This window comes from Herpailurus yagouaroundi, unplaced genomic scaffold (genome assembly GCF_014898765.1).
Source record: "Herpailurus yagouaroundi ecotype Mexico unplaced genomic scaffold, PumYag 189, whole genome shotgun sequence".
NCBI lineage: Eukaryota > Metazoa > Chordata > Mammalia > Carnivora > Felidae > Herpailurus > Herpailurus yagouaroundi.
Window position 1 is genome coordinate 4,436,567 of NW_024412420.1, and position 25,685 is coordinate 4,462,251.

Consider the following 25,685-nt stretch of genomic DNA (forward strand, 5'->3'; position numbering starts at 1 on the left):
AGGCGCTGTGCTCAGACCTCCCCCGGGCCCGGCGACCCCACCAGGCGGTCACCACAGGCCCCGTTGCCGTGGAGCTCGGCGAGGCCTCCTGATCTATCAAAGCCTCCTCCAGCACCTCAAAATCCCCCCTGAGAGCCGGTGACTGGTGTGGAGCAGGGCTGGGCAACTGCAGGGACACCTCCAAGCCTGTGTGCGACCCTCACCGCTCCGCACCCACCCCCTCCTCTTATCTACTTCCGTTTTTGCTTATCCCCGTAAAGAACGAGTACGAGCCCCAGATTCAAGAGAAAACAGAAACCCTCATAGGATGAACACAACTCCCTGTACCTACCACAGTCAGCCTCTAGCTGGGTGGAAAAGAGGGTGACAGATGTGAAACGACTGGGGACGAGGGCCACAAACGTCTCCTGCTTCAAGCCAGGCCAGGGGTTATCTTGCTGGGACTGAAACTCTACCTTCTGACCATCCCCCTGTGTCATCTGGGACTTTGTCCTCACACCCCCAAGCTCAAAACAACTATCTGTGTAGTTCACCTGGCAGCCAGTAAGCTCAAGACCTATGTTCCTTTACTGCCTGGGGAGCCCTGGGGCAGATCCCCCGGCCCTCAGTCTCCCCACTGGAACAGTGAGGAGAATAAATCCCTTTCTCACTTGTGCTTCAGGCTTGTTTCAAAAGCAATCTATAGGGAAGGGCCTCCCATACGCATTCAAGGCAGCACATAGCACAGTCTCTCGCCAGTCTACACTGGGCCTTCCCGATGAGCTGTTAAATCCTGGCAGGATGGGAAGGTGCCTGCCAGTGCTCTCGGATGCCTCTTTCGCTCTCCGCTGCCCAAGCGGCCCTCGGCGGAGCCGGTCAACAGTGAGCCTGGCTAGGAGAAACAAGGCCTCTGGGTACCAGAGTTAGGTTTCCTTTCAAGCCCCGTCTCTATAGTTTTAAAAACAGCAAGTAGCAACCTACCAAAAGAGAGAGGTACCAACTGGAAGGTGCCGAGTTTGCGGGGAGGGGGTACAGAGAACGTCTATGAAGGGTCCTGTGTTATTCCTACACACTTATCTCCCCAGTACCATTTTAATGCCTGAGCTGACACCTCCAACCTACAGTATGCAAAAAAATCCAGTGTTTTCATTTCAGATGCATATGATGGCTAGGAACAATATGAACAATATTATTTTAGTGCCCTGGGAAAAAATTAGCAAGTCAAATATTGAATCAGGCCTGTAGCACCACATGCTAAGCAGACTGCTTTGATCTTATCCCCACTAAAAGCTCTATTATTGAATTTAAAGTCAGCGAACACATATCAGACCAATATACAATGCATATCTGAATGCATGTTTCAGAAGCAAGGAATGTTTTGACTAAAGGAAGAAAATATCAAAGTCACAGCTGCAAGTGAAACAAATTTGCCCTCCCTCTTCTCTTGGGGCTGGAGGCTTTGCTGGCCAACCAAAATATTTTGGCTCCAAAGGTCCTGCTGATGGCTCCAGAAACACCTGCTGAGCTCCCAGATTTCTGGAACCAACAACAAGGGGGGTTCGCACCCACCTACTCGATTTGAAGGAATTTGAGACTTGGAGCCAGCCAATGTGCACATTCAGTACATGGTATGGCACCCTCTGGTGGCCATTCCTCTTGGAGGCCTCTCTGGCTCCCCAAACTCAGCCATGGTCGTCACCTCCTCCCTGCTGAGGGTGCCTTCCCAGGAAAAGAAGCTTTAAAGGGCCAAATGGAGGTATGGAAGAAGGCACTCATGAGGGTAAAACCAGCCAGTTGATCAGAAAGGGAGAATGTTAATTGCCCAGCAGGGCCCAAAGAGAGAACAAATTTGGGTGGTAAACTTCCTACCCAAGATACGCCCCCTCAAAAAGCCAAGCCAAACAGCCAACACATATCCTAAGCCACGAGTTGGCAAATTAGAACGTACAGGCCAAATGTGGTCCCCCACCCACCCACCGCGGGCTTTTGTACAGCCCAAGAGTCGAGAACGGTTTTGTACTTTTAAATGGTAAAAATATAATCACAAAACTAAATATTTTGTGACACGTGAGAACTGCATGAGATTTTAGTGTCGGTGTCCATAGACAAAACTTTACTGATACACAGCCTTATTCATGCGGTACTGTCTGCACACGCTTTTGCGTTTCAACAGTGGAGCTGAGAGGCTGTGGCAGTCAGCCGCGTGGCCTGCAAAGCTGAAAATATTTATCCCTCGGCCCTTCGCTGAAAGTTCGCCAACTCTTGCCGTTCCCAGAGCTGAGCCGTCAGAGTCTTAGAAGGTGCCCGCCCTGCCCACCCTCCAGCATGATGACGTGGGCTACAGGAGTGTGCAAGACAAAGGTGTGTACGTGGGGGAAAGGGGGGCATCGCATGCATGGTAGCCTCACCCCTGCAAACTTACCATTTTATTATTGATTTCATGGAAATGGATCTCACAGACTTTCTCCACAACATCTTCATTCTCAAACGTGACAAAGCCAAACCCTAAAGGAAAAAGGAAAAACAAAAACACAAAAACAGAGGGGGTGGTGAGTTCAGTTCTGGCCGGCTACATGTTTTCCTTTGATGTCCTGCAGCAGTGACAGGCTCCTGATCTGAGGGTAGGGGGCCGGATCCCTGGGAAGGGCCTCCAGGTTGAGGAAATGACTTCTCATTTGTAGCGAGCACCCTTCTGACAGTGAGGAAAAGTTAATGATTTCACCCCCCCCCCCCCCCCCCCGCGGCGGGCGCTGTGTGGTTTACATTTGCCCAGAAGCAAACAAGAAATTTACTTGTCTGTTATTTACAAGGGTCAGAGCCCCTGTGGCTCTGTGCGTGTGGAGGCGGGTGGGTGGGCTACCCAGAGCGGGGGCGGGGATCACTGCGGGGCCACGCTTGCCCTTTCCGTGCTGGAATGGCCAGCCCTTGGGTCGGCCTCCAGACGGAGGTGGTTATTTGTCCTTTTCTTCCTGAATTACTTCCTCTAATACCTCATCAGGACATCCTGAGGCCTGGAAGAAACTATTAAAAGTTTCAGGCCTCTGTTCTGCGCAGGCATCCTTTTTCTACCGCTGCTTCCAAAGCGCTGCGGATCTGGGGCAGTTTAAGACTGTTTGATGCCTGCTGTCAGCCCGTCAGCTATCCACTGTATTTACTCGGCTGGAGACCGGCTTTGCTAGACAAGCTGTACTGAAGAATTTTGGCAGGCGACCGCTGCTCAGCATCCTGAGTCGCTCTCGACTGCCCCTCCCGCCCTTCCAGCATGCTGCCCCATCTGTGACCCCACTCGGAAAGCACTGCTTTAACACATGGACCCACTCACAGGACGGCGCCCCGCCTCAGATGAAACGCGGCTATAGTGTGAGCACTAACACCGGGGGGAATGCATGCAACAGGTGCAGACATCCTAATGCGGGGTGCGGGGGGTCGCAGCAGACCTGACCTTGCACGTATGAACTTATGTGTCATCCTGGGAAGCCCCTTCCCCACTCTGCGCCTTGAGCTTTGCGCACCTGCAGATTAAGGTGGTGACACTGACCACCCCTCAGGTCACAGCCCCCACGCCCATCAGGATTTGCAAGGCTCTCTGCTATGGACTGAAGGTTGTGCCCGCCCCCCCCCCCCCCCCCCAATTCACGTGTTGAAATCCTAACCCAAGGTGACGGTGTTAGGAGGCAGGGCCTCTGGGAGGCACGTAGGTCATGAGGGTGGAGGCCTCACGAATGGGATTAGTGCCCCCATAAACGATGTGAGAGACCCTGCTTTATCTGTCTGCTTTCTGCTGTGTGAGGACAGTGAAAAGACAGCCGTTCTATACCGGGAAGGGGGACTTCACCAAAACCCTGCTCATGCTGGCTCCCTGATCTCGGACCTCCAGCCTCCAGAATGGTGAGAAATACATTTCTGTTGTTTATAGGCCTCCCAGGCTATTGTACTTTGCAATAGCAGCTCAAATTGGCCAAGACACTGCCATCCCCAAAGATAGGAGCCTGGCCAAACACAAACCTGGACCCACCAACCAGGAACATGAAAATCAAAATGGCTACTTTTCTATCAGGACTGTGTTTCCTTTTCAAGCTTGTGTGTTGACTTTGGGTCCTGGAAACCCAGGGTGGAGAGGGAATCTCTCCGGTCCTTTCTATGTCTCTCCTCTCCGGCTCCACCACCACATTCTCTAAGAAACAGCAGAGGACAGGCAGATGAAACACTGATCTCCTACATCATTGCTGTAGGACCTAGAAAATTCCTAGGGAGAGGAATGGAAACAGCCACTGTCTACTCTGAAACAATTTCCAGCAAAACAGGGAGCTGGGACTACCACACAAATGGCAGTCACAGTCTTCATTAGGATATATATTTTATTACTATGCACCGAATACCAGGCCAGTGTTTCCACAGCACACATCCCAGCCTGTTGTAGACACGAATGGCTGAGGGTCAGATGTACCATCAGGGGGACATAAGTATGTGCTACAGAGGCTCAAAGTTGGCACGTTTTCCCCAGCATCATCCTGGAGAGGCTGGGTCCTCAGGCACAATGACGTTTTGTTGGAAATGAGGCCCAACAAAAAAACCTTTCACCACGTGTACAACCCTGAGCCCCAAACCAGGTCCCCGTAGAGACAGGGACAACGCCGTTCTCTGGGTTCCCTCATTTGGGCGTCTCCTCCTCTCTGGCCCCTGGGGTCCATCCGTCGTCCACAGAGCAGGACGAGAGCCACGCCCAGAGGCAGCCTTCACGTAATTTCTCTTCAGGCTTTGGTGTGTTGGCTCCCTATGCCCCCTTCAAAGGAGTGTGAAAACCACCAGGTAAGCCTATCACCCAGGCAGGGACCCCTTCAGCACACGGGGGACCTGCATCATTTTGGTTAACCCCCTCTCTCCTGCCCACCTTCCTAGACCCAGATGCTAGGGGCCCCTCAAGAAGGGTTAAGTTGCAGTGCCCTTCAAAAGGTGCTCAGGGGAGGGAAGGGTACACGGCAGATGATGGGGGAATCTGCTAGCGGGGCTTCAAGAACGATGACGGGGCTGGGGCATCACTCACTCTGGGTCCTCACTCACTCTGGGTCCCCGGGATGCACAGAGCCCCTCACACGCAGAGAGTGCTGAGGGGCTGGTGGCTGGATGAACGAACCATTTCTGCATCACTGCCTCCCTTCGAGACGGACTCAGCCCTTCCTTCTGCATTTGCAGGCTCCCACCCGTGCTCCATGGTTGAGTATGCAGAGGTCAGCAAGGCAACGTCCTTCTTCTACAGCAATTTGCTCCCTAAGTGACACAAGTCTGAGGTTCCCACTCAAGGAGAACGTCTCTGCCGAACGGATCTCGCCCCTCCCTCATGACCCTTGCTTGTAGCCTGCGGGTCACCTCGACATTCATGTGTCTTTGAAGGTCACCTCTCTAGCCTGTATCTAAACCCCGCCAACACGTGAATGCCTACGCAAGCCAGGACGGGCTGGTACTCAGGGGAAACCTCCCTGCAAATGAGGATGAATGTAATGGTTTGAACAGTGACTCCCAGAAGATGAGTCCCCGTCTTAACCCCTGGAACCTATGAATGGGACCTTGTTTGGAAGAAAGGATTTTGCAAACATACTAAGTTAAGGATCTCAAGAATGAGGGCGGGCCCTAACCCAGTGACAGGTGTTCTTAGGAGAGAAAGGAGGGGGGGGGGGAGAATTTGAGACCTAGAAGGCAGAGAGGGGAGAAACCCATGTGAAGACGGAGGCAGACACTGGAGTGATGCAGTCACTGGTCAAGGAACACCTGAGCCACCAGAAGTTGCAAGTGACAAGGGAAGTGTCCCTGAGAGCCTTCAGAGGGAGCGTGGCCGTGCTGACACCTCCTGTGTGGACATCCGGCCTCCAGAACTGTGAGAGCACAAGTTTCTGTCGCTGTAAGCCACCCAGTTTTTGGAAATTTCTAACAGCAGCCTCAAGAAGCTAGTACAGCCAGGTTACAGGTCTCGCCGCCCTCACACAGGTGGGTCACACGTGACCCCCCCCCCTGCCGGGCCAAGCATGTGCTCTGGATAGAAGGTAACAGAGTGTGGACAAATGAACCGAACCCATCAGTGCCACTGGGAAATAACACGAAGCCAGTGCCAGTCAAGGGCACCGCTCCACAAGCCAGAGGACAGCCTGGTTTGCAGCCAGCCTGCTGCTGAGCACAGGTACTTGATCCTGGAACAGTGCCCAGGGTAAGTCAAGTCACCGTTGGGGTGATGATGGTGAGATGACCACCACTGAAGCTGCTTTTCTGCTCAACCCATGCCTTCCTGGTCCGCTGTGCAAACCACGGTCTGAACTCCAGGCCCAGTATCATTCGGGGCTCCCTGTATCGCCAGTTTCCCACTCTGTGCCACCACTCAGAGCCGGGGAGAGGTGTGACAGAGGTAGGAGACAGGAATTAAAATGCAGACTGCATCAGGAAGGGTGGGGGCAGGACTCGCTGCATCATTTCAAATTCTGACTCTGATATTCTCCCTGCTGGTCCCTTCCCTAACCCCACAGGACTCAAAACTCGAGTATCACAAAAATGATTTTCCTGATCAAAGGAGAGAGTCTGGATTTCAAGCCTATGTACCTTGGATGCATAACAATTCAGTGATGTCAAGACTCATTTGCAGTATTTTAAAGATCTATATCGTTTCGACAACCTTGTTTGGCCCGGATAGAGAAAACAAAGTTGATTGTGTCTAAAATATTTATTTATTCCATTTGAGAAAGCAGAGAAACCAGGAAACACTTAATTATCAATAAATGTTATTCCTTAACATATAATCATTTTTTTTCTCAGAGGTGCATTACCATTTACGATGAATTAGTAACTCAGTGGAGAACAGCCCCCAAATAAATTAAACAGAGTGAAAAGACAGCAGGGTTAGAAATTTGGGAAGGATCGGGTGGTGGGTGGGAAAAATCCTTTTTTTGACATCCAAGACTTTTGCTTTCTTGAAATTAAGTTTTTTATTGGGTAAAAATGTACATAATATATAATTCACCATTGTAACCATTTTTTAAGTGTATGCTACAGTGGCCGTAAGTATATCCATGATGTTGTGCAACTGTCACAACTATCCACTTCCAGAACTTTTTTTTTTTTTTAACCATCCTAAGCTGAGACTCTGTACCCAGCAAGCAATAGCTCCCCATTTGTCCCTCCCCCAGTCCCTGGCAACCTCATTCTCCTCTAGGTACCTCTGCAAGTAGAATCATACAGTATTTGTCCTTTTGTGTCTGGTTTATTTCACTCAGCATAATATTTTCAAGGCATCGTAGTCTTTTGAACAGTCTGCCAGATGTACAGATCCTACCTGAAACTCAGGAAGTCTGATTCTTCCTGAGAAGGGGCAGGAAGGACTGATTACTTTCCTCCCATTTCTTTCCAAAAGAGAGCCCCGCAGAGAATCAGAAATGGTAGCTCATGAAAGCCTACCAGGTAGAGGCATAACAGCCAGGTAAAGGAGACACGGAATTATCCTTGCTCAAAAAAAAGGAAGGACCAAATAATGAGCTGTGTATTCCTGGAGAGTCCCTTCACCTCTCTGGGCTTCTAAAAGAAGCAGACAGATGCATGGGGTGGGGTGGGGGGAGGGCACAGGGCATCTTACTCTGGTCCCAGCCAAGGCAAGGAGTTTGATCCATGGTGAGTCTACGAGGGCTCACACTCCATCAGGGCCCTCTGGGGGTGTCCCTGTGATCCCCCCTGCTCGGTTTCCCATCTCCCTTGATCCTAAGGGGAGGCACCACCCTGAAGCCAGAGAAGTCTGTAGGTATTTAAAGTCACTCAAGCTGCCATTCAGAACAAAGAGGAACCGTAGGGATTGACAACCATGTGGGGGGCAGTGTCGAAGGGTCAAAATTTGGGGGACAGCAGGCTAGTTCACCAAAGGGACCCTCTCACCTGTCATCAGCAAAATGACACCTGCCCAGCCTCTCACGAAGCACCCCCATATCTGAGGGCCCCCAGGAGTCAGCAAAACTGGCACGAAGAAAAGGTCGGGAGGATGAAGCTCCAAACAAAAAGGGTTTAAAATGGACACAAATAGGGTAGGAGTTGACAGGGCGCATTTGAAAATGAAATTCTCCAGCATTCTCCTGAATGAAGCTATTATTGGAAAGTAACAAGTAAAGCTCTATTTAAGAGATAAGCATTTAACAGTCAAACCTTTTTTCCCCCTCTCTTATTCAAATGAACAAAACTGAATATTCATTTGAATAATACAAAGCTATAGAACACACACACACACACACACACACACACACACACACACACACACAGAAAGAGAGAATAGAAATCTGAAAACGAGATACCTCACAATGAAAATGACCTGCTACAGATGGGGGTACTGGGGAACATCTGACAGTTAACCTACAAAGAATTCCTTTTTAGGTCAGGGAGGGAAAGATGGGACTGGCCTCCTCCTCGCCCCCAAAATAATTTTCTTCTCTTACCATATAGGTCAGTGAACACTAATAGGCAATCGTGTGGTGCCTAATGCATCTTCAGCGAAAATCAATGCAAGTCTTGAGTTAACACACTTGGTTAACGGGGAAAAAAATGAGGGAGGAAACAAAAAAAACCCAGACTGTCAAATTTATTCAGAATATCCCATGAGGAATTTGAGGTATGTGTACGCAAGTATATTTATAACTCACGCAACCTCCCCCTCTCGCTAATAACCCGGTGTTGGAGGAAGTGGCAGGACCCGTGGGCTGCTTTCAGTATAAATACAAGTCTCTTGGGTTTGGGCGTGGGGAGCACTTTCTGGTTTCAAAATGCTTCTCATACATCATCCTACCTGGTCTCCATGGCAACCCCGCGAGAGGTGGGGCACGCTCTGCCATCGTCATTTTGCTCAACTGCTTGGCATTGTTTTAAATGACCCATCCCTGGTGACACGTGGCTACTAAGCCAGAGCAGGACGTCAGGGACTTCCTTGGGTCAGTAAGTGTTCAAGAGGGATTTGGTGGCCCTAGGGCTCGAGAGGGCAAGAGCCTGGGCTACGAGGCATGGTGCTTCACATGCTCTGTGGGTCAACCACCACTTAGCTGTGTGTCAGTTAGCGACCTGTCATCTCGGGCTGTGCTCCCCATCCCCAGCTCAGAACATTTCTGGGTCACCAGAAGAGCATGGGCTACAGCAGGTTTGGCGAATCAGTTTCATCTGCCTCCAGGGGTTTTCCCGGAACCCTGGATGGAGAAAGTCTGAGCCCCCCTCCCCACGCGTCCATCGGGCAAGAGGAGCAGAGATGAGCTGCCGTGGCAGGGTGGGTGGCTTCACGTGCCCTGGCTTCGCCCTGGAAACATAGAACTCGGAAGATGGATCTGTTCCAAGAGAAAAACAAGCTGCCTTTCCAAGAGAAGCGCCTTGTTTCCGACTGCCACCCTGGGACACTGGCTGCACGTTACCCGGATGTTAGAGAAATCCACTCGGAGTTGTCATTAGAGTTTCCTGAGCGTTTCAGACATGAGGTATTTGGCAAAAGGTGGGGTGACAGTACCAGCTGCGTCCGCTCTCACACCCGAGCGGTAATCTGGACTTTTGTAACATAAGAATGTCATTTCCCACCAAGCCAGGGATGGGACTCGTTCAATTATTAACGTCTGGTATCCCAAAGGTGGTTACTTATTTCCAGCCCCTACTCTTCATGATAATTTGAGAAAGAGAAAGCTCGCCTGAGTTTATCGGGTGGCCGTTAACTCAGTCCTCACAGCTCCCTCCTGTGAGACAGGAACATTCCTACTTTACAGATGAAGGACTTCCTCGTACGAAGGCGGGCCGCTCTACATCAGGAGTCTGACCTTGTCCTGCAACCTGGCTCTTAGGAGCCTGTCCTGTCACACTTCCCTACAAGAACGCCTACCCAATGGGCAACGGCACCTCATCCTAACAACCCAACAGAAGGAGCGTAAGGGGGTGAGGCGGGGAAGACGCGCTCGTCCATTCCAGCTACCTGCCCGCTTCCTCTGCTGCCTGAGCCGGCTGCAGCCGTCAACAGAAAGGCAGGGAAGGGAAAACTGAGGTTTTTCAGATGCACACGACGAAGACGACTCTCATACAGACAACTCGGCGCGCTCCTAAGCCAGTGTAGGATGGACACAGGGTGAGTGACTTCTCTGAACGTTTCCAGCCCCTGCCCACAGACCTGCCTGAAACAGGGTTTGGTTGTCAGGCTGGAGACTTCGTGCAGCAAACTGCCTCCCTAATGAGTCAGCCGCCCTGGAGGGATAAACACTCCCTTCTCTGGACTGATTAAGAACAAAGAACAGGGGCAGGCACACTGACCCGTGATGAAGGCAGGATGCAGCCTCGGGGCTGGTCAGAACAAAGACTCTCAGGGCCAAAAGGCCACCGGAGGCAGATGGCTGAATTCAAGAGGTCTGCTGACGTCCCTCTCACCTGCCCCGTACCCTTCTTCCTCCACACAAGCCAACAGGCTGCCCCTCTGGGGCCCTTTCTAAGCTGGCCTTTCCTTTCCGCTTTGGCCCCTTCAGGGTGGCACCACAGCCCTTCCGCTGTGGCATCATTCGTGCACCTGCTTCCTCGTTTACACCAGTAGTTTGGCAGCTGGTTGCTGTAAACTATAATAAAATGCCTTTCCAAAAAATGAAGGAATGTGACCAGACACGCCAGACATCATGATATTAAAGCCGTGTCAATTAATTTCTCCCCCTGCTTGATAAACGAGCCCCATTCCATCTCTTAATAATGAGGAGAGAAACAAGAAAAGTTGACACTTGGTTTAATTTATTTTCTCAACTTGCCCGGTCATATTTCTTTCTGCCTCGCAGAGCCTGGCTGGGGCTGTGGGGAATTGCAAGTGGCTCGAGCGCGGGCGAGGCATAGATCGGTGAGAATCGACACGGGCCTCCAGTATTCCCACACACCGCGTAATCAGGAGGGGAAAGGGACCTGGAGAGCCAGCTCGCACCTGCGCCTCGGGGGAACTCGGGGCCGGCGAGGGAAGCGATCTCAGGTGTGTGGGAAGTCCGATGACAAAAACCGCACTATCAGGTTTCCAATCTACTGCGCAGAGACTGCACACGACTGAATTCCCTAAATTAATATTAAGCTATGTCGGTGGCGTTCGCTAGAGGGGAGCCAATTTCTCCATTGGAAAGGTACTTTCCTCTCCTTTTCAGCCCAAGGGTGCCGGAGCCAACACCCGACCTTGAAATGTGAGCGTCAACTTTCTAAAATTCAGATGCCAACCATGAACCAGCACGCATCTCACGAAGGCTTTAGTTACAAGTAACCTCAGGACTGTTTATGGAGGCCTCCAGACCATAAACCAGGCCAGTAGTGAAAAGTGACGTGCTCTCCCACACCAGTGTTTCTTGATGTGGTCCTATGCCAGCCTTCTGATGGGCGAGGGGCTTATTAAAAATGCAGCCTCCGGGGCTCTCCTGCCTCCTAAATGTGGGCTTTGTGGACATGGCCCAGGAATCTGCATTTTAACCAGTTCTCTGGTGATTCTGATAGCCACCCAAGCCCGACTCGGCTCCATGTTTCCCAATTCAGGATGAGTCGAGTAGGGATCCGGTAAAAAAAGAATCCGGAACTTTTCAAAAGAAGAGAGGATCTCTAGGCTTCCCTCAAACATAAAGGGAGAGGCAAAAGCTGTTTTAAGAAGCCTCTGATATCCCTTTCATGGAGAGCTGGACCTCTAAGCCCCATGGCCAGCCCTTATCCAAGGTAGGGGGAGATTGGGGCAAAGAAGCAGCATCTGTGTCCCAGACTCAAGAAGGGATGGAGACCAGTTCATACTAGAGTGTAAATGACTGATCTTGCTTCTACCCCCAGGGGTGTTAGCGGTTTACCAAATCCTTATACAAAAGCAACTAAGTTCTACGTTAGAATTCCAAACGGGTACTCAGGGGGTGGGAGGTACATATATCTATATGTCTAACTTTACTGATGGGGAGCACCTCCTGGAGTCTGGGAAATTATATGCATGTCTAGAGAACGTTACAATGGGGTGGTGGTGAGGTGAAAAAACACCCTGGAAGGAAGAGAGGGAGGGGAGGAGAGATAAAAGGGAGGGAGAGAGGGGTGGGGTGGAGGGAGAGAGACCCCTCCCACCATCCCTAAACCATTTTTCTTCGAGAGAACCTGCCATGAGTACTGATCCTGTGGTCTGAAAGCGCCTGCGGCTGCAGGGGAGGGGTGCCTCATCCCAGACTCTTGTTAACCCAGGGGAAAAATGCACCTGTGATCCAGGCCAGACAACCCCCACCTCATTTCATTCTGAGTGCGCTCCGTAGCAGTGATTCTGTGAATGACACTTGTCAGGACAGCAGATTAGTTCACAAACCTATTTTTTTGTGCGTGGTGTTCCATCTTGGTTGGGAAAATAGTCAGTTCTTGGCGAGAGAGACACATATTACTGCTGTTAAGTGCCAATATAAACTCTGGGACGCAGTGGTAAATTCACCAAATTAAATCGCTAGACAACTGGCTCGGATCAGGACCCCGGCAGAAGGTGCCAGGGCTGCAGGGCGCGCCCAGCGGGGTGGAGGAGGCTGAGGTCGTGCGCGCAGCTGGAGCAAGGGCACGAGGACGCGCTGCCTCCACGTCTGTTCTGGAAACTGCAGAGCCTCGGGTGGCTTCGATGGGCTACCCGTAAGAACGTGTCCTTCAAGGCTTCTAAGTTCCTGGGCTTTCTGAGCTCAGGAGAGATGGGACACTGGCTGGAAGCTCTTCTCCACAGGGGCATTTCGGTTGCTAGCCCCAGGCTCTCCCCAAAAGAGTGGGTTTCAAACCTGTCACCTTTCCTGATACCCTGTGGCCCCACCCATGCAGTGAGCTCACTGGAAGGTAAGGTGAGTTTCAACTATCTTCATGTGCCCCCTGAGGAGGGGGTGTGTGTGTGTGTGTGTGTGTGTGTGTGTGTGTGTGTGTGTGTGCGCGCGCGCGTGCGTGTGTGTGTGTAAATGGGCTTGGTCTTTGGATCTAGGTAGATTTGGGCTCAAATCCTGGCTCCAGCAATAACTGGCTGTGTGACTTTGAGCAGGTTAGTTAACCACTCTGACCCTCAGTATCCTCCGTGAGACAAATAATAAATCTACCTCACCAGCTAGGAGGATTGCTTGGAAACACTTGTGAGAGGTTAGCTGTCCTCACCCGCCAATCAAAAGAGACTTCTTATGGCTTCTTTCCTATCCCAGCCTCTGTCTCCATGTGTATTTACTGGCCCTCTGCCTTGAGCCTCATTTATTAAAATTCATCTGAGAGGGGTGTCAGAGAGATGTCTGTGGTGCTTCACGAACTCTCACAGTGGGAACAGAGATTCACGACAGAAGGAGGTCAAACAGATCATGTGACAAATTCCCAGTCTTCTTACTTAAGAAGACCCTACAGTGCATCCTTTTGGGTAAAAACAAAAATCACGTCCTGAGTGTGATGACGCTGGCCCTTGCCCTGACCGCTGCTCCTGCCTTTGCTCTAAGAGGGAGCCTGCAGTCTGGCTGCTGTGGAACAAGCAGAGGGGGCTTCTCTGGTGTCCTCTGAGGAGGGAGCATGAAGGAGACGAGGGGAAGGTGGGGCGGACCCAGACCACAAAACCTGCTCTGAAAAAGGAAGGGTCGGAGGTAGCCCTGCCCCAACTCACCCCACTAGGGACGCAGGACCCCTCAGAAAAGCCTCAGCCTCCCCAGGGGCCTCCTCAAGATGCCCACCTGCCTCCCTTCTGACACATCATCGGGGAATGGTCACTGGCCTCAGAGAAGGTTCCAGAACTCCATCAAAACACCACCACTTGGAAGCAGGTTTTCAATGCCACCACAAATTATAGGACTTTTATTATGAGGTATGGTTTCAGAATAGTCCCAACTGACAGAGCCCTGGCTCGGTGCCCGCCGTGCCACCCCTCTGTGCCCCCTGCGGTGGGGGGGGGGGTCATCTCTGCCCGCATCTCCGTGACTCCAGCTGGCCGTGCCACCGGCAAGCCTGCCTGCAGTTTGGGGGCGGGCAGCTGCCCATCACGGTGCCTCTGCACGAGACACACGCGCTTATTCACCGTGGAGCAGGGGCTGGCCTAGTTTATTTTTTTGGCCGTTAAAAGAACTGTTCTTAACATCTGGAGGCCAGATTTCTCCAAGAAGCTGAGAGCAGCCATCCAGGCGGCCTGGCTGGGGCGGCAGATCTGCTCCTCAGCTGTCCAGACAACGGTCCCGGGTGGGCGGAGGGGGAAAGGGGGCCGAGAAGCAAGGGGCAGGAGGCGGCTATCCACGGTGACCCACACCAGCCAGCAGCATCGGCGCCTGCGAACTTGCAGGAAATGCAGTCTCAGACCCCACCCTGGACCTCCTAAACCTGAACCTGCATTTTAACAAATTCTCCAGGTGACTTTTATGCAAATTAAAACCTGAGAGGCACTGGCCTGGAACAATGACTCTCAGCTGTGATTCCTACATCAGAACCTCTTAGGAGAATTTTCAAAAACAACTGCTGCCTGGGCCCCTCCCTCAGACTTGAGTTAGGTCTGGGGTAGCCCCCGAGCATCTGTACGTTTTCAAGTTGCCCCAGGTGATTCAGATGTCCAGTTAGGGTCCAGAGACATTGGGAAAAGGGAAAAAGCACAGTGCCTAATCTTTATTTTTCACCTAAAAATAATTTCAGCTTGGGGCGCCTGGGTGGCTCAGTCAGTTAAGCGGCTGACTTCATCTCAGGTCAAGATCTTGAGGTTTGTGAATTCGAGCCCCGCATCAGGCTCTGTGCTGACAGCTCAGAGCCTGGAGCCCGCTTTGGGTTCTGTGTCTCCCTCTCTCTCTGCCCCTCCCCTACTTGTGCTCCGTGTCTCTCTCTCTTTCTCTCTCTCTCTCTCTCAAAAATAGACATTAAAAAAATTAAAAATACTTTCATCCTCACTGATTTTAGTAAACGGACACAATCAATGGTCTTAGTGCCCATGGAGCCACGCAGCCGTGTATCACAGACTTGGGTCTTGGACGGTATTTTACAGAGCACTGAAGGAAAAAGAAAATGCTTCGAAGGGGGTGAGGTCAGAGTGGCGCTTCATTTACTCACCTGCTGTAGGCATGGCTGGCACCTGATGCCCCTCAGGTGTGCCCAGTCAAGGGCTGTATAGATGGTGAGATCTGGCTTTCAGGAGCAAATAGGCACTGCACACACACCCCGACTGTGGGGAATGCCGAGAACACAAGCACATGCCACGGACAGAAAATGGCGAGCTGACCCTTCTCTGCCAGCAAGACTCCTCAGCAGCCACACCAAGCCCCCAAAGGCGTTCTGATCAGACGGGACAAGGGGCAGCCCGGCGGGTGAGAAGGAACCTGCCTGTCAACAGAAACTTGTGCTGTAGAGAAAGCACCAGGAAAACAAATGTTTGCAAACTATTTGTATCCTTCTGTGATTTCGTTGCTAAAAAGGATATAACTGGGTCAGCCTACGAAGGCTCTCATCCTCCAGAGGCTTTTAAAACTTGGAAACAGAAATGTAAAACTGTTTTTTTTTTTTTTAATGAAGATTTTAGTGGATTTTGAACCCATTTCTTAAAAATATAAAAAATGCAACACTTGATTAGTGTGCGTGAAAAACTGATTGACATCAGGGAAGATGGAAATTTACAAGCTGAATTTCAACAAAATCCTTTGCATAATTGGAGGATGGGATTGAAAAATTAGTATCATGATTTAGTCAGCACAGCGAATGTACTTCTTCCACTGGGATCTGTTTATCTTGTGGGGTGTATTTTTCAGTTATGACAGGCATTAAGTCCAAGTACCAAAATAAGCGAACCTTAGAATTCTTCCTTTAGAGCTGGATCACAGTGTTAAAGCAAGAATTTTTTAAAAAAGAAAACACCTATTCAATCACATTACTCTGAAAATATTTTAATAATAAACTTCTAGGCAGGACTTACTTCAAATATATCCTATCATATTATTTTCACATAGGTTTGTAACACACATATTAACATAGTAGTACATGTGAAGAAATTAAAAACTAAGTAAGATACACTGGGGGGGTGTGCTCATTTTTTTTTCTGCACGATTAGAAAATTTTGAAGACATCTGTTCTAGAAGGAAAGGTGGGGACTCACATCCTGAACTCTGGTTCTGAAGCCATCCCTTAGTTTCAGAAGGACTAAAAGTCAGAGGATGGGGTGGAGGTAAGTAAGTACCGCCCATGACTGCCAGCGGGTGTGGACCCTCAAGGATGGGCCTTCGGGTGAGATATTTATGGGAGTCAAGAACCAGCCAATTCCAGGATCCCCTGAGTCCTCCTGGCTCAGCCCACAGAGCGCTCAGAAGGCACTGGGTTGGGGGTGGGAGTGGGGGTTCACCCTTCAAACTGAGACCCCTGCTCCCCACACGTTAATGGCAGCAATACCTGAACTCTTCTCGATACATTTTTCATAGCATCGTATCTTCATTAAAATTTTATTCTATTAGCATTCCGAATCCAAACCACTAAGTACATAATTGCTAAAACATGTGTTAAGCGATGACTTAGGAAATGCCGGTTTTATCATATTGTTAATTAACAGAAAGTAGGATTAATACATTCACAGATCATTAGGAGCCTTCAGTACAGTCTCGCCCGCTCTGCAGTGGGTAGGGTGGGTGTGGGTGGGAACCCTGGGCAGTACAGCAAGGGCATCTCCTCCTCGTTCGCCCTCGGCCCCTCTGCAGGTTCTGCGAGGGTGTCGGGGAGAAACTCAAGAGACAGAGACTCATGGTCTCTCTTGCCCAAAGGAAACTCTTCTGAGATCTGGGAGTGGCTGGCTCACAGTAGCCTACCCAAAAGGCCGGACATGGAAGGATTTGGGTGAGAGGAAGGGAAAGAGAAACACGTCCTCTTAAGTCAGCCCAGTGAGGCTCCGTGGACCACGGGGAAGTTTCCAGTCCTGAAGCAGAGGATGTGGCTGAAATCCTGGCCGTGCTGCATTACTGGCTGGGCAAGCCATTAACCTGCCTGACCCCGTGTCTCCACCTGTAAAGCAGGAATAAAGATGCCGACCTCACAGGGCTGGCCTGTGGACTGAATGAGAGCACGCACACTGCTGCTATCATCCCTGTACAAGCTTGCAGTTTTTATGTAAGGATATCCTCACCCAATACTGCTTGGAATAAGTGGGCCACCAGCTGAGACCTGAAAATTATTTAGCTATCCATAAATGTGGACTGCATAAATGTGGGATCGGCTCTACTGCGGTCTATCCCGACGTGCCAAAACCAAGAGATTGGAGATGGATTTGAACTCGCCTTGCGGTCATCTCCAGTGGAAATCGGGGCCTAAGATCTTTGGGCCCGAGGGGTTTATTCAAACTCTGCCCGCCCCGTCTTGGGAGTTAGAGAGGTATTCAGGCAAGAAATAGACTAAATGTCTTCTCCTTCCCCAGCCACCCAAAATTCTTCAGCCCGGCCCAACGGTGGGACTCCCAATTCTTCACGTTTAATAATGAAACAGTCTGCCTGGTCGGGCAGCACACAAGACCAGTACTGGAAGGTAGGACTGGAAAAGTCCCCATAGATGCAGGAGAAGGAAGGAGACAGGTATGGTGGTGAGGCCCCCACCTAGGGTTTCCTGGAAGCTGGGGGTCAAGGTACGTCCTGGAGTCAGAAGCTGGGGTCAAGGTGAAGCCCTGGGTCAGAAATATGAAAAGAGTTAGGAAAAGCAAACAAACTCTGCCTCAGCCTTCATCAATAAACTTTAGCTGGGACAGGAGCCCTTCCCAGAGGAAGACAACGGCAGGGCCAAGGCCACCTGCTAGGGTGATGATGAATTACCTCACCTAGCTGGAGCCTGGATGCAAAAATCAAAGCTAAGGTAAAATTAAAAAAAAAAAAAAAAATGCAGACCAGCGTCTGCCAGACACAAGTGGGAACAGAGAAATCACCTGGTTGCACTTTTTTTTTTTTTTTTTTCCTGGAAGATTCTTTCAAAACCCTAGGAACTCAGCACATTAAAATTTCCTGTGTTGAGGCCTTCTAACAGGGGTTATTATTTGTGAACTGTGGACGGAAAGAGGTCCCTTATTTGTAGGAAAGGTTAAGAGTGGTGAGTGGAGTCTGGGCTGTGGGTTCAGACATGGGCTGTAATCCTAGTTCCACAATCAGCTGTGTGAGCTCTCTCTCCGTGCCTCAGTGTGCTCATCTCGTAAAATGGGGATGTTAGTATTTTAGGGTAGGGGAGCATTTAAACAGGACAATACCCATGAAGCTTAGCACAGTTCCTTATCCTGGTCAAACGCTGGAGCACTTGAGCCCCTCTGCAGATCTGGTTTCCTTACTTATATTGACTCGCTCTATCGACTTAGTCACGTGACCCGGTGGGGTGTGGGCTCCTGCAAATGGCTGCCTCTGAGAAGAAGCTGCACAGGACCTCTTGTGCTTGGACCATCACCTTCCCCATTGACCAAGAAGGGGCAGAGGGAGCTGGAGACTGGCTTTGACTCTCCCAGGGGAGAAGGAGCCTCTTGACAGTTGGGTCTGAGGTGCCTGGTACAATGCCACACTTGATCAGGGATGGACCTTCCAGTGCCCTGCAGGCCAGGGGAGAAGGCAAGGCCTCAGTCTCCACCAGAAGCCACCACCTGCTCCTGTCATCAAACCCTGGAGACAGAACCTCCGTATTCTCCAGAGAAGGCAACTGAGAGACAGCAGAGCAGTACCCGACTTGAAAATCATGGCACACCCAGAGCCATGTTGTGGCCATCCTGCTGCCTGGCTGCAGAGACCAGGAACTTCAATTTATTTGTGTCTGGGGCCTTAAAGAACCTCAGCTGTCATCCCTTCCTTAGTTTATTACCAAATTTCTAAAATATTACATTCTTTATTATATCCAAATTCACTTTATTGCACTTGACAATACAGATAATCACATACCATATGCTCTAATGTTTTGAAACCAATGCATGTTGACAGCGGTTTTTATTCATGATGCATAATTCCATCCCGAGCTCACAATGAGGCCTCTGAGCACCCAGCCTGGTGTTAAGACTTTTGCCTAATAACAGATTAACAATACAGCGAGTTGCAGAGACACAACCCGTCCCTTGCCATTCCCTATTTACAACGGGAAAAAATGTACCTGAGCTGAAAAGATGGATTTATTGGAGAGAAGGCGGGGGGGGGGGGGATCCCTACCACCACCCACCCATCATTCCCAGAGGGTTCATAATGATTTGTTATTGTTCCACGCTTATGAAACTTGATATTGAAAAGAGGGATTGGTCTTGCGCCAAGTATCGCGGCAACTAATCACACCAACCCACACTGCTGGCCCCTGAGAACTGCCAGCACAAAAATGCCCCAAAGCTCTCATTAGCCATCTCTCTTGTTTTCACTCTTGTTTTGCTACAAGCAAATATTTGTCACTCCTCTACCTTGGTGAGACCCTCCCCCTCCCTCTCATCCCCTCTCCTCCTCCCCTGGGCATCCCTTCTGTTCCCAATTAGCCCCAAGCTTCCTGGCAAAATGAACACAGCCGGGGAGGATCCGTACCCCCAGCCTCCTGTCACCTCTCAGGCAGAAAAGGCCCGCACGGCGGGAACAGTCTTCGTGGCTCCTTCGGCAGAGAGCCCCCTCGTCCTAGGGTGGCTGAAGCAGAGGGTGGGTAATTTGAAGATGATCCTCCAGCTTGGCGGTGGTGCCCGGAACAAACAATGCCATTTCACGCCTCCCCTAACTAAGCGCTTGCTTTCATTTGCGCCGGAGAAGCACTCAAACCGCTGTAAACCCATTAGATCACGTCAAGCGGTCGTGGCAAAGAGTTCGGGCTGTCACCAGCAGAGAATCAACTCAGATTTATAGATCCTTAAAGCCTGAATATATAGATATTCGTCTTCCCCCTGCAGATAGACAAGGGGACCGGGGTGGCAGCAGAGGAGGGGAACGGCAGTCCACAGCTCGGCTGCAGACAGATTGGAGTTTTACAATCATTCTCCCGGATAATGGGATTTCTCAACAAGGGGAGGAGTGGGGAGGAAGGAAGGGGAGCCAGGCCTGTACTCTGCCGAACACTTGGCTGTTTGTCCAAAGCTTTGCTGGGAGACGGGGGGGTGGCAGGAAAGAGAGGTTACCAGCAACGATGCCTCTGGGGGACCCAGTGACCTGCCGCAAGCAAAAGCCGTACTACAGACCAAGGAAGGGACCGGAGTTGGAAGACGCAGACTCGCTTACTTAGCCACCTACCAAAGAGGCCAAATGAATTAAGAGGCATCTGTCTTACCCCCACGTAATTGCTGTGCTCCTGAACAGCCTAAGTTAGAACTCTTTTCCATAAATAAAAACCTACCTTCTCTTTCGGCTTACAGCACGACCCCAAGAAGGCTTTCTTTTTGTTTCTTTCTTTATCATCTTTAGCACAGGCCGGGGCTCCTCCTACCATCTCAAAGAGCGTGGGGTGTTTCTTGTTTTGTCCCTTTTCCCTTGCTCATCTAGCAAGTAGGGGAGTTAACTGGTCACCAAACCAATACCTCCTAGAGAGACCAGAGCGTAAAGACCTAGTTTCCTGACCTACTATCGGTTGATCTCTGAGGGTCTGGTAGGGAGAGGTTTTGGACCATTTCATAATTGAGCAACATCCACGTGTGATTTGCAACGTACGGAACACACTGGTGTCTGGGCCCTTCATGCCCCCCATTAATTCTCTTTTCTGTTTGAACACTGGTGGGGAGAGGACATCACCCCTCACCACTTCATAAAGATGGCTTGTTTAAGAGGGGATCTTGAGGGACTGCTAAGTTCTTCATCCTAAGGATCAGTATTTCACCTGGGAGCTTCAAGCACACCGTCTATAGGCGGGGAGCCAGCCCATCCCAGTTCAAGGCCTTGGGATCCAACACAGCCACCTGTTCATTCCTACGCTCGTCTCCTCTGGTTTCTCTGAAATTTCTCTCACGATACTGTGTTCAGTCCCCATCAGACCTCCTCAGACATGGTCTACCTTGTCCACGTCTCTCCTACAACAGGAGGTGAACGGAACACAATACTCCCCAGTGTGGGAAGCATACTGGAAAGCACCAACCCCCGCACTGAACCCGTCTTTTCACAGCTTCTCATGGCTTCCATAGCGGTTCCATCATCCCACTAGCTAAAAAAAAAAAAAAAAAAAAAAAAAAGCCCTTACGTGGTCAATGAAAACCCAGGGCTTCCTATAAACCTTTATCAAAATCCCCTCCTTCCCACCTCCAATTTGCTTTCCTTTCCTTGGGCTCTAAACTTTGTTATCTTCTGATTATACAGGTATTATACATCTTAGAGTCTTAGAAAATACAGAAAGCGCTTATTCCTCCAATAAACATTACCCAGACACCTCCTACACGGAGGAATCTTAGCTGAGCCTTTAGGATACCGTGGAGAGTAAGCCCCAGGCTTTGCCTTAAGGTTGGAAGAGGCACCCAACTCATGTCGTGCAAAGAATGCGGTTATTCGGGCTGGAGCTCCAGGACTAATATCGGTCTCACTCACCCCTATGCCCCTAGCCCCTTGATGAGTGACCACTGCAGCCTGTGTGCTTAGCAAATTAACTGGGACATGGTGAGTGGCTCTGGAAGATGGCCCTCCAGCTGATCAGCCTGTACATACGGATGCTTTTTTTCCCCAAAGACCGAATCTGTTATGGCCAGATGCGGTCAGTACCGGGTGAAATTTTAGGATAAGGGATCTCAGACCCCTGCCTCAATCCACCAGAGCTGCCTCTACCAGTTTCCACCCAGAGCCTAGTCCCGAGCGCAGAGCCTGCTTAGCTGAAGGTTTCAGGTGCGGGTCAATCCCAGCCCCCCGCCCCCCCCCCCCCCCCCGGCCCGACAAAGCCATCTCCCTTCTCTGAGAAGCGCAATTGCAAAGGCTTAGGTAAAAGTTCGCATTTGTCCAGGCGGCTGCGAAGAACTGTGCAGTGATTGAAAGATGCGTCTGGAGAGGTCTAGCCTGCTCTGTTCCTGATGATTCACCACACGGAGCCAACTCAAAGTCAGTTATGCCGCTTCCGCCAGGACCAGATGTTTAAGCATCTGGGGTCAGTGGTGCCACAGAGACCACAAGCCAGACAAAACCCTGGACCGTATCCTCCAGTCACCGTCTGCCACGAGATGAGCTTCCATGGAGGCGAGGGCACCGGCCAGCACGCAGCCAGGACAGAAATCTACTCCTGTTGGGATTTTTTTTTTTTAATGCAGCATTTCTATCTCTTTGAAGGCCGGGAGAGCTGTCGGTCCCGCTACCCCAAGACGGATCAACCAGAAGTTCTGCTATACTTGGTAGAAGACAGAAGGCAGGAGCTAGGACAGGCCCCATGTTCAGAGAGAGACCCTCACCCTGCCCGGTGTCCTCTGTCATTGCTGCACCTAGACCCCTGTGCCCTACACGGTGCATCCAGCCTTTCCTTCCACGAGGGCAGCCTTCCAGGAGAGGCTGGGGATGGCGACCGGAGGCTCAAGTGTGGAGGAGAGGCCCTGGAACAGCCTCCTCCACCTGCGATCTGTGGATCAGTCCACTGGCTGGCCTCTCTGCCCTGCCCCAGCCCAAAGCCAGCACCCCTTTCCCCACTCCCATCCCTCTGAAGGACGACGGTCCCTACCCAACTACTGCTTTCTGGTTCTTCGTTCCTGGTTTCCTGCCTGCCAGAAGGTATAATGGACTCGCTTATTTTGTTTCATTGGCTTGTAAAGTAACATAACCGAATCATGATGGGGAAAGAAGCTGGCGGTGGCGGAGGCCTCAGCAAAGGCTGGAGAGAGGCCAGCAGTTAAGTAATGCCTTGGCCATTCACTCTCCCTGAGGACCAGCAGCACCGCCGGGCAGGGATGGAGGCTACAAGGGCAGAGACTGGAGATACACTTCCCAACCTGGGACCAAAAGATCCTGGCCCACTGAGGCAAGGGCAGAGCTACCTCTGGACTTGTTCTCTTCCTAGGATTAGCTGCATTCCTTGGGTGGTCCTCATTATCATCACGACCATCACTATTTATTCAGCACATAAGTGTTACTCAACCCTTTGAAACATACTCTCCCTAATCCTTCCAACCTGCCCTCAAGGCAGGTAATGTTATCCCAATTTGACAGATGAGAAATCTGATGCTCAGTGAAGTCACTTGCCATGGTTTCTCTGTGAGTAGCTGAGCTGGGACGCAAGCACAGGTGTGACGGTCCCCTAAGCCTGGGCTTTCCTCTCCATCAGCCCCTGGAAGGGCAAGCAGAATAAATAGAAGGTCTAGCACTGACACAGCCTTAGATAAGCCACCGAACTACGGAGGCCAAATGCTCAATCAGTTATCCTTGCTGGTAAGTACAGTGGCCTGGGATGCCCAGGGGATCTGCGGTGATGGGGGACGGATCTCCAGCCCCACCCTCATGGCCTGTGTCGCCCTGAGCAACTCACATGACCTACAGGCTCAGCTCTCTCATCGAGGCCTGAGATTTCTCTCAGTCTGTGTTGGTCAGCACCAAATTTCCTTCCTGTGCTTAGAACTCACACTCGATAAAGATTTATCAAGTGAATGAATAAATCTGAAAAAAAAAAAAAAAAGAAAGAAATCCCAGGAACATCCTCCCTACTTGTCTTATTAATTACATAAACACAGAGTATTTTGCACAGAGCACGACACATACCCAGGGATCAACAAGCAGAAGTTTCTGGTTGTTATTAACATTATTATTACATACTCTTATTATCATGCCATTACTGCTTCTGAAGGTTATTAGAAGGATCAATGCATCTGTGAACGATAAATGCGTGCCAGTATTTCTACAATAACCAGTAACCAACACTGGACGATAAAGGCACACCCTGACAAATGTCATGGGTAACACAGTAGAGTCCAGCACACCGGTGTCCCAGGAGGCTGCGTGCGTTGGGGGCGCCCAGTGGGGGAAGCTCCCACCCTGCTCTGTCCCAGGGCACGGAGCCGAGCTTCTGGGCACGTCCACATTTGCATGGCGATGCCACTGACTCTACCTCCTGTCACCATTGTGCAGGTAACCTAATGCTCGTACATCACAGGCACCCCGGCCAGGTCTCTGCTCAGCTCTGTTAAAAATAGAGTTTACAACAGAAACCTGAATCCAGACTCCTCTAAATCAGGGCGGCGGGGGAGCAGGTGCTACCCGCATGTGGCGCCCTGCTGACTTGCAGAGGACGGCAGCCTCCATGGCGGAGGCGCCTGCTCCGGGGGAAGGGGGGCTCCTCACCCAGAAGGTACCGCACTCCCTCCAAAGCGCCAGCCAACTTTGGTCCAGTCAGGATCGGTCCAGCACCCACTTATGGGCCAGGAGGGACTGGAGGTTGAATCAGCCACGGCCCAATGGTGACAAAATGGGACAGGGACTCGCGAGCACAGAACTCTAGTTCAGGAGATTTTCTTCAGGAAAAAGGGGAGCAGGTTGGCCTTTTAAAAGACAGCTCCTCCAAAGCTAGAGTTCTGAGACCGTGCCCCACAAAAACCGCTGGTAGCCTGCCTTGGGCGCCGGAGCTCTGGAAATTCCTCTAATCCTGGAGGCTTCGATGGCAAGTCCTTACGTTTTTCCAGGTTGCTGGTGCCAAATACCATCTTGCTTAGCAAACCCAACATTTCCAGAACAGGGTGAAGCTCAAAATAATTCTCACAGTTAGGCTCACTGGGACCTAAATAGCTTTGCTGATTAAACCTCGGAGTCCTTACCCGAACCTGTGACATTCCTCCTCAGTGATGCCAAGTCTTTTACGGAGCCCCGGCAAGCGGAGGCCCCAGGGTTCGATTCTGCCGCATTGCCTGTTCGAGTCGCCTGCCCTTCACCAGTCATGATCCTTGGAATGGCTGATCAGCTTTCCACCTCCCCCCACTGCACCCAGCAAAGCAGAAAGGGCCGGTTAGTTGCCCTACTTAATATAGCATCCTTCTTTCGGATCTGGAAAATAAGAGCAGTTGTGGATAGGCTGAGATGATACACGGGAAAACGGGGGGGGGGGCCCTCTCCTGATTTTGGGGTGGGGGGACTATGGTCCCATGGTTGGCTGTAGGAGGTACTGACTCTCCCATCTGGTGAGAGCGGCTCACCTGCCCAGCTGGAAACAGAAACAAAAAGAACTGACAAGTGTCTGAATCTGCTCTTGATGTGTCATTATTACAATTACTGTTATTTTACCACTGTCTTTTTAAAACCATTCCCATAGGTTATTTCAATTTATCCTCACACTCATCCAATGAGGTTATCTCAAAAGAATTGTTATCCCCATTTGGACCCACGAAGAAACCAAGGCATAAACTGGGGGGACCCTTGATCTTGGCCACACCATGAGATCAAATGACCAGGGCAAGAGGAGGTGTCCCTGGTCTGGCCTCTGGCCACAGAGCCGGAGGCACCTAAGGTAAAACACATAGGCCTCCTGGACAAGGCAGGCGGCAGAGGCAGGCTGTGGGGTCCTGGGTGGCAGGGCCCCATCCCCTCTGGGAGGGAGCACTCTCTTCTTCAACCTGTGTTCTCTTCTCTCCAGTACGGAGGTCAGGCCCCTGGGCCTGTAATCCGAAGGGGAAGATTTAACAAGCCACAAAAGCTAGTGGCGGATTGATTCTCCTGTTGCCGGGGCGGCCCGTCCCTCCTCCTCAACAGTGACAGGCAGTAAAAGGTTAGTGGCGCACTCCCTGTGCTGGTTCCTTGGAGCTAAATGATAAAATGATGTCAGGCCTGGGCAAAAGCTCGATTCCTAGTTAGAACCGCCACCGCTCCAGAAATGAAACACTGTTCAACATTCTGTCC

At 50.9% G+C, this 25,685-nt stretch overlaps 1 protein-coding gene across 11 annotated transcripts in view; it reads right to left on the reverse strand.

The window, feature by feature from the left end:
• MSI2 (musashi RNA binding protein 2) overlaps positions 1 to 25,685 on the reverse strand; it is a 394,191-nt gene that overhangs the window by 77,752 nt on the left and 290,754 nt on the right. For all 11 annotated transcript variants that reach the window (XM_040497036.1, XM_040497042.1, XM_040497044.1 and 8 more), the window contains exon 8: positions 2,402 to 2,484. In XM_040497036.1, coding sequence (XP_040352970.1) covers positions 2,402 to 2,484 — 83 coding nt within the window. The remainder of the gene's footprint in view (positions 1 to 2,401; positions 2,485 to 25,685) is intronic.